Here is a 12,503-nt window from a genome sequence, read left to right on the forward strand (position 1 = left end):
GTGCCATTCCCACTGGGTACATGTCTTTCCTCTTTTTAGCATGAAGAAACTGGGTTTTACTGGTCCATGGTTTTATTTTCATGTTTGTCTCTGGGAAGCAGCCTCAGATACAGCTGTTGCTGCAGCAGATTTATCTCTGTGAAAATTCCTGCTTTGGTTTTGCAAGTGTTTTAATTAACGTACATTATTTTAGTACATTTTACTACTGATAGCATGTAATTATCTCCCCACAGGTATATATTTAGCTAACCACCGGGCTGATCAAAGAATAATAAAATAAGGTACTTTTGCAACTGACACCAGATACAAGCAAAGGCCAGCAAGATCGGACCAAAGGAGGAGGGAGGAATTCCCCCTCCCCAGTCCTAAACCCAGGGCTCAAATTTCACCACTTGAAAAGATAATAATGACATTAATGTACACATTTTATCAGAGACGCATGAAGATGCATCAACACTCAAGTGCTGTGAAGGAGAAAAGAACTATGTACATGCTAAACTATTAATCATTGGTAAGTGATCTCCTCTGCAAAGTGTTTTGAGGTTGATGAAGGAAAATGGCTCTGTAATAACACAGAACAAGCAATCTGCTTGCAATCACAGGTTCATTCTCTCAACTGCTTTTGCCATGTCAATCCCTAGGTATTATTATCTCTGCAAGGCAATTCACCATTTTCCCGAGGAAGTCTGGCCACGGAAGAGATTTCAGACTCCACACTCTTTTCTTATCCTCTTCAACGCTGGAGTCTGGTTTCCACTGCAAGCACAATTTTAGATGAATGAGGCTGAGACCTCAGCAGCTGCTCTGCTCTCACCACACCAAACTGTTCATACAATTAAAAAAATAACTGACTGGATGAAGCAGCCTGGGGCCATAGCTTTTCTCCAAATTACTGGCTGATAGAACGTGCATCTCTCTGTTGAGCTTCTGCAAGTGCTGGTAGCCCCTGATTTCTCCTTCTCCTTGATGGCTGCAGCTCCTGAACCTGTGCTGGTAGGAATTCATCAGATTGAAATGAGTGCTTTGGAGCCAAGAGGCATCCTGTGCCAAACCACATGTTTCAGAACTGTATCTGGTCTACAAACCACTGAAGGTCTGGTCCTTTATTAAAAGCACTGGGTGCTTCGTCATCTCTTTCAGTGGGCATGGGATCATTTAGGTGAATCCTCGTTTCTTGACCTTCTTGAAGGCCACTCTGTGCTACCTCACAGAGCTACAGACACTGTGTCTGTATATTCCTACAGGACCACTGACCACCTAGGGGAGACCCTGAGTCTTCAAAGGGTGGCACATGGAACAGGAAAAATGATCCCAACCTCTGAGGGAGGCTGTTCTGCTTTTTACTTCTCCTTTTCAGCAACTCAAATGAAGTGTGACTTAACTTTTCGGGCCACAACTGAATCTTTGGACTGAAAGCTGCAACATTATGTGTTACCCTTGTTAGTGGAGAAAGGAAATCTCTTTTGTATCCATTGATGTCTTTTGCAAAACACTCTGTGTTTTTTGAACTTATTTCTATTTCTACTTCTATTATTTCTATGCCATTACTTACAAACTTCACAGCATTTTCTAGAGAGGTCTTCACTAAGATGAAAACCTCAGGGCAACACTCCATTAGGCTTTTATTTTTAGAGGTTGGGTTAAACCTTCTTGAAATTGGTAGGTTTAACTGCATTCCTTTATTTAGGGTAGCTGAAGGAGACATTAAGTCTATTTCCACCCACAATACAAGATTGCTCAAGAACCTGAAGGCTCTGGGAGGACAGTTTGGAGTAGGATACTAAAAGGAAAGAAGGTTATGTGTGGATGCTATGGCTCAGGTGGAGGAAGAGACAGAAAGACAGAGTATGGAAACAAGCAGAGAACGGAAACTTCAAAGACCCTGAACAATCATTGATATAAGACCTGGAATGAATACAAAGATTTGGGGTCACATTGCTGCCTGGAGCAGGTCTGGAGCTCTAAGCAAGGCAACTGGTTCTCAGTGTGTGAGTTCTTCTCTGGTCAGGAAAGAAGGGCTGCGAGAATTCTTGAAAGCAAACAGAAATACATCAGAAACATCTTTCTTTGTCATTCCTCCTCCCATCTGGATCAACCAACAAGACCCTGAGTTTTGGACAGCAGCACAGGTCAAAGGAAGGAAATGTGCAGCAAAACCTCCTGCACATCTGTACCATTTCACTCTTCCTGCTGGGTCAGGTTAAGGTGGCATAAAGAGAACAGCCCTGTTCCTCTCAGCCTGCCAGCATGGGCAGTTCAGGCCAAGGCTTGAGTCACTGCTCCCTCTAATTGCATTGCAGAAAGATCCTCATTAAGGATTTCCATTCTTACCCTAACAATCCAAATTTCTCCAGATCTTGCTATAAGCAGTTTGAGCAGCTTTATGTACTCTTCTGCTCTGCAGGGAACTCCTTAAAACGAGGCCCCCGCCACTGGCTTTCTTCCTGTAGGTGAATTAATCTGCCTTGCATGAGTAATCCTATTTAAAACAATAGGTTGCCTTGCAAGAACGAGGGAAGCAAGTTTGGAACATGATTTTCTGCAAGTACTGTAAAAAGGGCACATAGTAGTTCATCAGGGGACACTTCAGCCATAAAATGACAGTTACCGGTAAAGTCCAATAATAAAATAAAGGATAATTTAATAAGAGGATTTAAAACTCATTTAACAGGGTCTAAATTTGGAATCCTTTCTTCAGGTGATCAGACACACTGTATTTTCCTAATCTTACTTTTTGTTAATGAGGAAAAAAAAAACTTTAAAAATCAGGCAGCAATGTATTAATTCTGCTTTTTTTTTTCATTGTTTTGTTATGTTATAGAACTATTCAATGTAAATAAATTAATTTTGGTAAAATAGAGGGTGAAGCTAGACACGGGGATCAGCCTCTGATGTGTGACACAGTTCCATATATCTTGCGACAGCACAGGTCCCTCACCTCATTTAATACCAGGTAACACAACCCTGCAGATTTCAAGAATTCTGCAGTGGCAGGAGGGAGGAGTGTGGAATAAGACTCTGCAACCTAGGAGAAATAAAAGCTGCAGAGATTAGTGTTTATGTAGGAGCCCTATGGGCTCCTTTCAGCATCCTTAATTTAGTTTGCATCTCTGATCCCCTCTACCAGTCCTCTGTGGGATGGAGCTTTCATATCCAGGAATCCCGGGGTGCTATTTGACCTGTCAGGAGCAGCGGGGGAACGGCTGCTCCCTGTTTACCTCTGCAGCATTTTGCTTTTCAGCTTCAGCACAATAAACAACAACAAACCCTGACACTGCTATGAACCTGCACGAGAGGATTTGAAGCCTCTAGAGGTCACTACACGGGGACCATCAGCCGCAGCCGCTGCCTGCGAGTGACACCTGCTGGAGTCCCACCTGGTGCCACCACCCAGGGCTGCAGGTGTGCTCAGGGTGGGCCTGAGCGCCCCAGAAGGGCTCTGGAGAACAGGAAATAAATCTGGGTGACCCTTTCCCGTTCTACTGTGAGTTGGTGCAGTCTCACCTCAAGTTCTGGGTGCAGTTTTGGGCACCACAATACAAGATATAAAGCAATCAAAAGGAGGGCTATGAAAATGGGGAAAGGTCTAGGGGAGAAGCCAAACAAGAAGTGGTTGAGGTCACTTGGTTTGTTCTGCTGGAGGAGCCTGAGGGGAGACTCATCGGGGCTGCAGCTCCTCGCGAGTGGCAGCACATGGGCAGCTCCAATCTCTGCTCGTGAGCAGGGACAGGACCCAAAGGAACAGCTGGACTTGGGTCAGGTGAGGGTTAGGTGGGATATCAGGGAAAGGTTCTTCCCCCAGAGGGTGGTCAGGCACTGCCCAGGCTCCCCAGGGAATGGTCACGGCCCCAAGGCTGCCAGAGCTCCAGGAGCGTTTGGACAACACCCTCAGGCACAGGGTGGGATTGTTGGGGTGTCTGTGCAGAGCCGGGAGCTGGACTGGATGATCCCTGTGGGTCTCTTCCAACTCTGGATATTCTGTGATTCCTGTTACAGGAAGGCAAAATTTGTCTTTATCTGCACATTAACTGCTCCACCACTCTGGTTATGTGGGTTTATTTACATACCCCAACCCAGCCTCTCCTTTTGCCTTTGACACCCTTCCAGAGGAGCTGTAGTAGAACACATCATATTCCCACAGGGAAAAGCCCTCAGTGGGCATGGAAAAGGGACCTCTTACAGTACAATAAATGACAATAATTTAAATGTATGTTGCAGTATATACTGTCTGTGAGCGCATATTTACCATGTTAGAGTTGCAACTTAAGAACACACTGGAAAAGGTTCATTTGTGGGACATCAGCAAGATTGCTGATAGAGACGTGTGAAGATGCTGATGACAACTTGTGAATTTTTCTATATTTTCTCACAATCTGAAGCACTGCGAGGAGGGCACCTGACACCCCATAACGTGGGACGGTGCGAGGCGCTGCCCTGGGGGATTGAAGGACGTGCTCAGGAGTTGTTTACCATCCCTTGAGGAGGGGCCCAGCTGCTGAAGGGACCTGCTGGACTAGAAATGAAGGACAAATCCCTCAGGTGCCCCAGTTCCCTCCCAGGCTGGCAGCACCTGTGGCATCCGGGGCAGCGTGTGCAGCCCCCAGAGAGGAGATCACAGAATCATGGACTGTTAAGGGATTGAAGGACCTTAAAGATCATCTCATTCCATGTCCTGCCATGGGCAGGGACACCTTCCACCATCCCAGGTTGCTCCAAGCCCTGTACAGCCTGGCCTTGGACACTTCCAGGGATGGGGCAGCCACAGCTTCTCTGGGCAGCCTGTGCCAGGGCCTCACCACCCTCACAGGGAGAAATTTTTTCTGTATATCTAACCGAAATTTCCCCTGCTTCCAATGTGTACCCATTACTCCTTGTCCCGTCACTAGGACGGGCTGGATGGGCTCAAGGCGACACCGGGGCGCCCACGGTCCCTCCTGAGGGGGGCGTGACACACCCAACATGGCGTCGTGACACACCCAACATGGCGCTGGCCCCGCCCCACCCGCCATCCGGGTACCCGCCCTTCCCTCCTCCCATGAGCCCCTGCGGCCCGTTCCTTCCGGGCACATCAAGATGGCGCAGCCGCCGGGTGAGTGCGGAGAGATCAAGGTGACCGTGGTGCCCTCCTCCCTCCCTCAGCGCCGTGCTGACCGGCTTCTCTCCCTCTCCCTGCCGCAGTTCTCCTTAAGGACACCAAGCTGATGGACGTGAAGCTGGGCCAGCTGGGCAGCTGGCTGGCCATGAGGGACTTCACCCCCGGCGGCATTATGGGCGCTGTGCAAAGAGGTGAGGAGGCTGCGGGGGAGGCCCGGAAGGTGCGGGGCCCTGGATCCGTTCTCCTGACGGAGGCAGGGAGAGCAGCACACAAGAGCCCCTGGCTGCCGCAGTGGATGTTGCCGGGGGGTGGGGGCGTCTGGCAGCGCAGGGGCTGCTCCATGACGAGTTTTGCCTTCCCAGAGCAGTTTCTGTTGTAACATCTCGTTTTTGCATCTGTAAACTTATTTCTCGTGTGGGTTTTATCCAGCTGATGTTTGTTCTCAGTATTTTTTTCTTGTACAAAGGAGAAATGGGGTGCCCTTAGTCCTGAACCCATTGGCTGAAAATCTCGGGGTTTCCCAAGATCACAAGTAAATAAAAAATAGTTTAAAAGCAGTTGATCCCTACAGATGGTAAAAAAGGAAACAGGGCTCTTATGGATCACTTGGGACCACTGTCCTTTGCTATAGGCAGAGATCTCATTCAGGTATATTTAAACACAATGTCAAATGCAACTGTCTGCATTTGATAATACACATGTGTATGTTTGTAATATATGGAAGACTTACATAGTTCCAAAGCAGCTTGAGCTCATGAAAGTCACAATAATACTTAGGGGAAAATGGGTTTTTTTCCCTTTTATTTTTTTTTTTTTAAGGCTTAGAGCTGTTAACTTGAGATCACCTTGCTCAACTAACACACAGGTTCCCTCCTCTCAGATTTGCTTCTGAGACCTTCAGATGTTTCATAAGAAACAATTTCCTGAAGTTCTGTGAATCCAGGCTGCTTCTTTCTCACACAGGGTAACACACAGCTCATCTGGCTGCTCTGAACACTTTCCTCCTCCACAGGTTACAACAGATACTACAACAAATACATCAATGTGAGGAAGGGGGGCATCGGGGGTATCTCCATGCTGCTGGCTGGGTATGTTGTCCTCAGCTACGTGTGGAGCTACAGTCACGTGAGTAAGTAAAAACCATGGCTGAGTGTGTGCAGGGGACCTTGGAAGGTTGCCTGGGGAATAGAAGCAATTACCTGCTGCTGCTTTTAGAAATAAAATGCAAGATTGTTGGCAAACAAACTTCTTGTAACCATAGAAAACTTGATGCTTACTGAGTCTTTTCTTGGTAATGAAGAAAGTTTAGACCTTGGTGCCTGTCTGACCTGACAGCACGTAGAAAATACATGCTCAGGGGTTTTTTTTATTAGAGTGCTGTCTTGCCTCTAATTTCAGGTGTGGTGGGGTTTTTTTCTTTTGAGTTCAGCAGAATTAACTTGCTGTGCTTTGCTGCAGAGCATGACCGCAGGAGGAAGTACCACTGAAACACCATCAGAAGGTGGAGGTGCAGCTCCTGGCACAGCTGGCCTGACAGAAGACATTAGAACTATAGATATTAAATCTGTACTCTTGTGACCAATAATAAAGTGCACACACTTTACATTTCCTGAGCTGACACTCTCCTAATTGAATTGTTAATTGTACTGTGCAAATAAATTTGTCTTCTGAGAGTTTCACCCCTCAGGGTAAGTTCACAGGGAAAGCAGCTGCTCCTTGGGTTGTATTATGAACTGGGGGAACTGTTGCAACTGATTAGTTTGATAAAAATAAAAGCATTGGATTGCTTCCTGGCCATTATGGGCAGGCTGGACAAGGGGCTGAGAGGATGTGTTTTGATTTGAAAGAATTTCTGAGCTTTGGGCCTGTTGGTGTTTCTGGTTCTCAGGCTGTCACCAGGGCCTGAAGGTATTGGGGCAGTTTTCCACCATTGCAGAGCACTGTCTGAGGTGAGACAGATCTGCACTCTCCTTCTGTCACTGCCTCAGATAACCCAAAATTTCCACCAAAACTCTACCTCCTTTCATTGCCAAAGCTAGGAGGGAATGAGCTTCAGACTTCAAATCCATCAAAATAAACCAAAGGAAAACTTTCTTCTTGACTTAAATGCAGCTTAAAGGAGCATCTGTGGGTTTGGCCCCAGCTCTGAGCTTCCTCACACCCCGATGTCACACCAGCACCTGGAGCTGGGCACTGGAGGGCTGACCTGAACCATCCTTGTCTGAACAGCACAGAGAGTGAAAAACACTTCCTGAAGGACACAAACCTCCCAAGAGCTTCAGTGTTTACAGGAAGGCTTTCAGTGTTGGAAAACTGGTACTGAAGCCCAAAAACTGAACTCAGTGGGGAAGGTGGTGAGACACTGGAGTGTTTTAGTTCCCTTCCCACATGCCCAGTTGCACACAGATCACACAGCTCAGTCTGAGGGGGGCACAAAGTGTCATGAAAGTGATGGTCTGTGACTACAGACTTGAAACTTCCACAGTGAAATAACTGCAGTCATTGACACCAACACAGGCTCTGGTCACTTCTCTTAATCCAGCCACATTACCTTGTTCTTCAAGAAAAGTAAATTCACAGCCAGCTTTTGCCATCAGTACATTTCAATAAAAACAAAGTATAAAGGCAGGCAGCAAATGAAGAGATGGGGTAGAATCAATAAGGCTCACATTGTGGGCAATTTTTTTCTTTTAATTCACATTTTGTCATTGGCCCTTTTGAAATAGTCATCTCAAAATAAATGGGGTTTGGGTTGAAAACAAAAACTGCTCTCAGAAGGAATCTCTACCAACACTTTTAAAAGCAATGTTCCATAAGAATATACAGGTCCACTTCCTGGTCTCCACAGTGTGGGAATACCTGCTCAGTGTGAGCTGGATGATGGGGGCTGAGACAAGGCTCTTCTATTCCTACTCCAAGACATGCTCATTTCCCTCCTTTCTGCAAGTGGGAACTGAGCACAGATGCAGCTTTCCTATAATTATTGTTCCTTATTGTCTGGCTAACCAGAGAGATGCCAATTTATTCTCCCCTTGATCCGTTCTCTCCCAGAAGACTGATTTCTAACCTTCAGTACAGCAAGAAGCACAGAAACAAAGCAAGTGGACATGGGTTTTACTGCCTGATGTACGTGAGGGGTTATGTCAGCCACCAGGACAAGCTCACCAGGCTGACCTGGAAACAGGACTTTGCTTTTGAAAAGCTACAGGACAGCAGAATCCCTGCTTCCTCACTGAGGAGAAGGCATTGTAAGTGTTAAGTTTTCCCAGTCAGTCTTCCTGCTTCCACAAGCAGGGCTGAAATGCTGCAGATTCTCCAAAGAGAAGTAGCAGAAGGAAAATACTTTAGAGAAACACTGGCCTAAGATGTGTTTACATGGAGTGCTGCACCAGTAAGGGCTTGGTTTATCTACAGGCTTTTAGATCTACCTTTCATCAGGGCTCAATGAAAACAGGCGGAGGCCAAAATCGATTTTAAAAAGGTTAAAACTTAAAAAAGTTGGGGACAATTACAAAAATGTTGCTTAGCAGCAGCCAGCCTCTGACCAGTTCTTTCAGTAATGGCATTAAAAAAACAACCTGATTAATAGCTCCAGACATTGTGCTAGGCAGAAACCTTTCCTCAGTGGTAACAGCTCCCTTGCACCTTCCTGCTGCACCTTCACTGTCCACTGAGAAAGGCCAAGTGTCCTTTGGTGCATCTGTTGGCATAATGACCTTTTTCACCACACTGAAAGAGAAAGAGACAGGAATTATTGCAGAGTTCCAGCTTTTTCCTTCTAGCCACCTTCATTAAGGCACCCAGCAACTGCTGCCATTTGGAAGCTTTTCCACACATGGAAGATGCAGCATTTAGCAGGTGAAGTGGAACAGGGTGTCAGGAGGGACAGGATTTATGGGCTGCTACCACTTCTTGGAGCAAAAGCTGCTTCTATGCTGGGAGTAACCTGATGCCATGTTATTCTAAGGCATTTCAAAGGAGAGAACACTCAGCACACAAGGAGGATTTCAACATTTGAGGCTTCTAGGACTACTCCATCTGATAGGCACCATATCCATGGGGAGTCTCCTGGTCAGCTATCCTGAATTAAACACAGAAAAGCACCTCTGAACTTGAGAAAGTCACAGATTCATGACTTTGCATCTTAAAACTACTCAAACACAGAGAAATGCCAGTATCTGGTGCAACAGCCTTCTCCAGATCTGTAATTTACTTGCAGATAAAATAACAGGCAGCTATTAAAGGTTTTCAGTGGAATGGATTCAGCTATTTAATATCCCCAATGTCCAATCACAGCAATTTTCACCCAAACAAGCACAAGGCTCAGAGCTAACATGTAAAATGTTGTAACTGTCAGGGCTAATGGGACAGGAAGATTTTGTCCTTTTCTAGTGATAGGGGCTTTTGTGGAAAAATACAGAGATGGAAAGTTGATGGTGTCTGAATTTTCCTGGTGCTCCTCAATGAGCAACCAAGGTGAACAACTCATTCCTTGGTTTGACACCACAGGGTGCATTTACAACTCAAATACTGAGCAGGCTTTGCAAACCTAATTTCTGTTACTTTCAAGGACCTTCCAGGCTAACAGGGGAGAATAATCTACACCCACCAGTATAAGCAAATTAGCTTATGAGACAAAAAAATTACTCTTATTTTTGAAATATGCAGCTTGACAGTCTCCTTCCAGTCTTTGGGGCAGGGTTTCCTGTTCATTAGCAGACAGCAGAGTCCTACAGAATTTGTCATTGTCACAGCAACTCCAGGACTAGCAAGGCAGTGACGTCAGAACTCACGGCCAATTCCCACAGCTGTATCCAGGCACCACACAATGTCTACTGAGCAAAGCTCAGAATTCATGAACCCCTCTACACTGTGAAAAAGCCTTTCCCTCCTTAGCCCTCCCCTCTGCATTACCTTGTAGCAGGTGACCTGCTCCAACGGCCGGGGTCCTCTGTTCCCACTGTTGTTATTTTGAGACTGCATGACTCCAATGACTTGGGGTGTCCTCTGTTGGGTAGGAGAAGAGTTCTGACTCGTTAAGTGCATCCAGAATAAAGATCTTTGTGGCTGTTGTTTTGTTAAGAAGGTAAAAGAGCACCCCATATGTCAAATGATCAATTTTCTTCCAAATCTGTGTGTGGGTGCTCTGCCAGCTGGAGCACCAGAGAGAAGAAATCAAGCACTGAGCCTTACAAAGCCCAGTGATCCTGTTTTTCTCTGGAAAGCAGATTTGAAGAGTAGGTTTAGGCTGCTAAAATATCATTGCCATCACAGAGGGATGTCAACCTGATTACAAAACCTGGCAGACTGCAGCACAACCACATATGATGTGCTTCTGTGTAGCGTGGGAGTGTTCTGTGACATGATCTCCATGTGAAGTTGGAACAATTGTGGGGCTTTCACCACTATAATGGCACTCAGGGTTGCTCACTGCTTAATTCTCTTGTCCAGACTCAAGAGCCTGAGTGCCCAGTTTTGACCACTAGACAATCAATTCTATTTTAAAGCACTGTGGGAGAGGTTTGAGGGTGGCTGTGTGGGGAGGCAGGGGATCTGGGTACCTTTTGCTGTGTTTGTGTTGGCTGAGGCAGTGGTGGTTGCTCTGTGGTTCCCATTGGCAGTTCAAACCGAGGGCTGGTTTAGAAGGAAACAAGAAAATTGATTCTCAAATCATATGCCAGCATTTTGTCATCAGCTCAGTCAAGTAACTCCAAACAACAAAACATTCAGCCAGTTAAATCTGGCTCACAGGAAACAGACCTCCCCATTTCTCTTTGCATGTGTATAGCATATCCCTCTGCTTTCTGGAATATAAATCCATGTGATTCCACTGCACTGATGGCATCTAATCACCATGCCAGTCTTACTGGGAGCTCCCTGGAGAGGCCCTGGCCCATATCATAGAATGGTTTGGGTTGGAAGGGATCTCAAAGCTCATACAGTTCAACCCCCTGCCATAAGCAGGGACAGCTTCCTCTACACCAGGCTCCCCTAAGCGCCATTCAGCCTGGCCTTGGACACTTTCAGGGATGAGGCAGGCACAGCTTCTCTGGGCAACCTGTGCCAGGGCCTCCCCACCTCCACAGGGAAGAATTTTTTTCTAATGTCTAATCTAAACCTACTCACTTTCAGTCTGAAATCATTCCCCCTTGTCCTGTCACTAAATGCTCTTGTAAATACTTTCTCAATCCTCAAATCGGTAAAAATTTGGCCCAACTGAACACCGGCAAATCTCCAAACCATTGGGAAGCACGGGAGCACCCTCATTTGACATGTAGCAGATCACAAGGGAAACAAACAAGGCTGCAGGGCAGGCCTGGAGCATACTCACTGCATGAATTTACAGGCAGGCCCCTCTGGACAGAATCCTACCAGGTAATTCACACAAATGACTCTCCGAGTGTGCCGATGTCTGCAGAGGGGACCTGCAACACAAAGCTCAGCAGTTCACACTCCACATATCCATATCCCAGCAGCACATCCACCAGCAGGTCATGCAAAGAGACAACAGCAACACCCTGCCCTTGATCTCCAGCCACAGAAGCAGCGACTGCGGGAGGTACATACCGTGTTTACAGAAGCCTCTGTCATACCAGGGACAGTCTTTGATCTTAGATTCTGGGTCGATGTGCAAAAATGGGCATTCCTTGTTACTGCATTCCCCTGTACCAAAGGCAAACACACTTCCCAGTCAACTGTGCAGGTTTGAGATCAAAATGACTCTTAAAACATTACCTGGATCATGTAGCTCCCAGAGAGCTGTTACCAACATTTGTAAGTTCAGGCACAACAGTCTAACTGCCTGCCTTAACCTCCTTAAAGAGCTCCAAGGACTCATCCCTGGTGAGCTAAGTTCAACCAGACTGGATTATTTTTGTTTTTTAAAACAGTGGGGGAACTAAATTTGAAAGAGCAGTCATGGTAACAAACCCCAAACATTTGGTGCACCAGAAGTGTGGAGAAACTACGAACTGCACACTAACCTCAATCCAAGGAAACCTACAAGACTGTAAGTTTCTGGCAGCAAGTTGCCTCATTATGTCCAGATCTCCAGAGCTGGAAAGCAAGTGCATAAAAGTTTTGCACTCCCATGCCCTCTGCTGCTCATCAGCTCCCCAAAACCAGAGTCATGCAAAGACCAGCTGCTCTGCCTACTCATGTCATACCCAAAAAAATGAGCTTAAGGCAAAAAAAAGCAGTAAAAACAGCTGTTTCCCCCCTCTTCGTGCAAGGGACAAGCTCTCAAGTGAAGACATCTACAATACACCATAAATTTATGTGGATAATCAGGTGAAGCAGATCTGGAAAAATGTCAATCTAACATCAGACACAGAAGAATGTAACGCTCCGAGGATGGATGAGAGGGATGCACCAGGATCTTCTTCAGCCTCCCACACCAGCAAGGATC

The 12,503-nt window shown here is 46.3% G+C and overlaps 2 protein-coding genes across 3 annotated transcripts in view; one reads left to right on the forward strand and one right to left on the reverse strand.

Moving 5' to 3' along the window:
- Window positions 1-5,023: 5,023 nt before the first annotated feature.
- ATP5J2 (ATP synthase, H+ transporting, mitochondrial Fo complex subunit F2) lies at window positions 5,024-6,768 on the forward strand. Its single transcript, XM_008633449.2, has 4 exons — window positions 5,024-5,089; window positions 5,179-5,286; window positions 6,108-6,224; window positions 6,554-6,768. Exons 1-4 carry the CDS (start codon window positions 5,074-5,076, stop codon window positions 6,580-6,582), a joined length of 270 nt encoding a protein of 89 aa, XP_008631671.1. The 5' UTR covers window positions 5,024-5,073; the 3' UTR covers window positions 6,583-6,768.
- Window positions 6,769-7,609: 841 nt separating this feature from the next.
- Window positions 7,610-12,503, reverse strand: part of CPSF4 (cleavage and polyadenylation specific factor 4) — a 5,631-nt gene continuing 737 nt past the window's right edge. Inside the window, exons 3-7 of one of the 2 annotated variants that reach the window (XM_017734085.1) lie at window positions 11,663-11,758; window positions 11,427-11,520; window positions 10,657-10,729; window positions 10,010-10,102; window positions 7,610-8,824 (exon numbers count right to left, since the gene is read on the reverse strand). In XM_017734085.1, coding sequence (XP_017589574.1) covers window positions 8,756-8,824; window positions 10,010-10,102; window positions 10,657-10,729; window positions 11,427-11,520; window positions 11,663-11,758 — 425 coding nt within the window. In that variant the 3' untranslated portion in view covers window positions 7,610-8,755. The remainder of the gene's footprint in view (window positions 8,825-10,009; window positions 10,103-10,656; window positions 10,730-11,426; window positions 11,521-11,662; window positions 11,759-12,503) is intronic. The other variant, XM_017734084.1, reaches the window with a different exon arrangement.

Source organism: Corvus brachyrhynchos, unplaced genomic scaffold, assembly GCF_000691975.1.
Source record: "Corvus brachyrhynchos isolate BGI_N302 unplaced genomic scaffold, ASM69197v1 scaffold5, whole genome shotgun sequence".
NCBI classification, from domain to species: Eukaryota; Metazoa; Chordata; class Aves; order Passeriformes; family Corvidae; genus Corvus; species Corvus brachyrhynchos.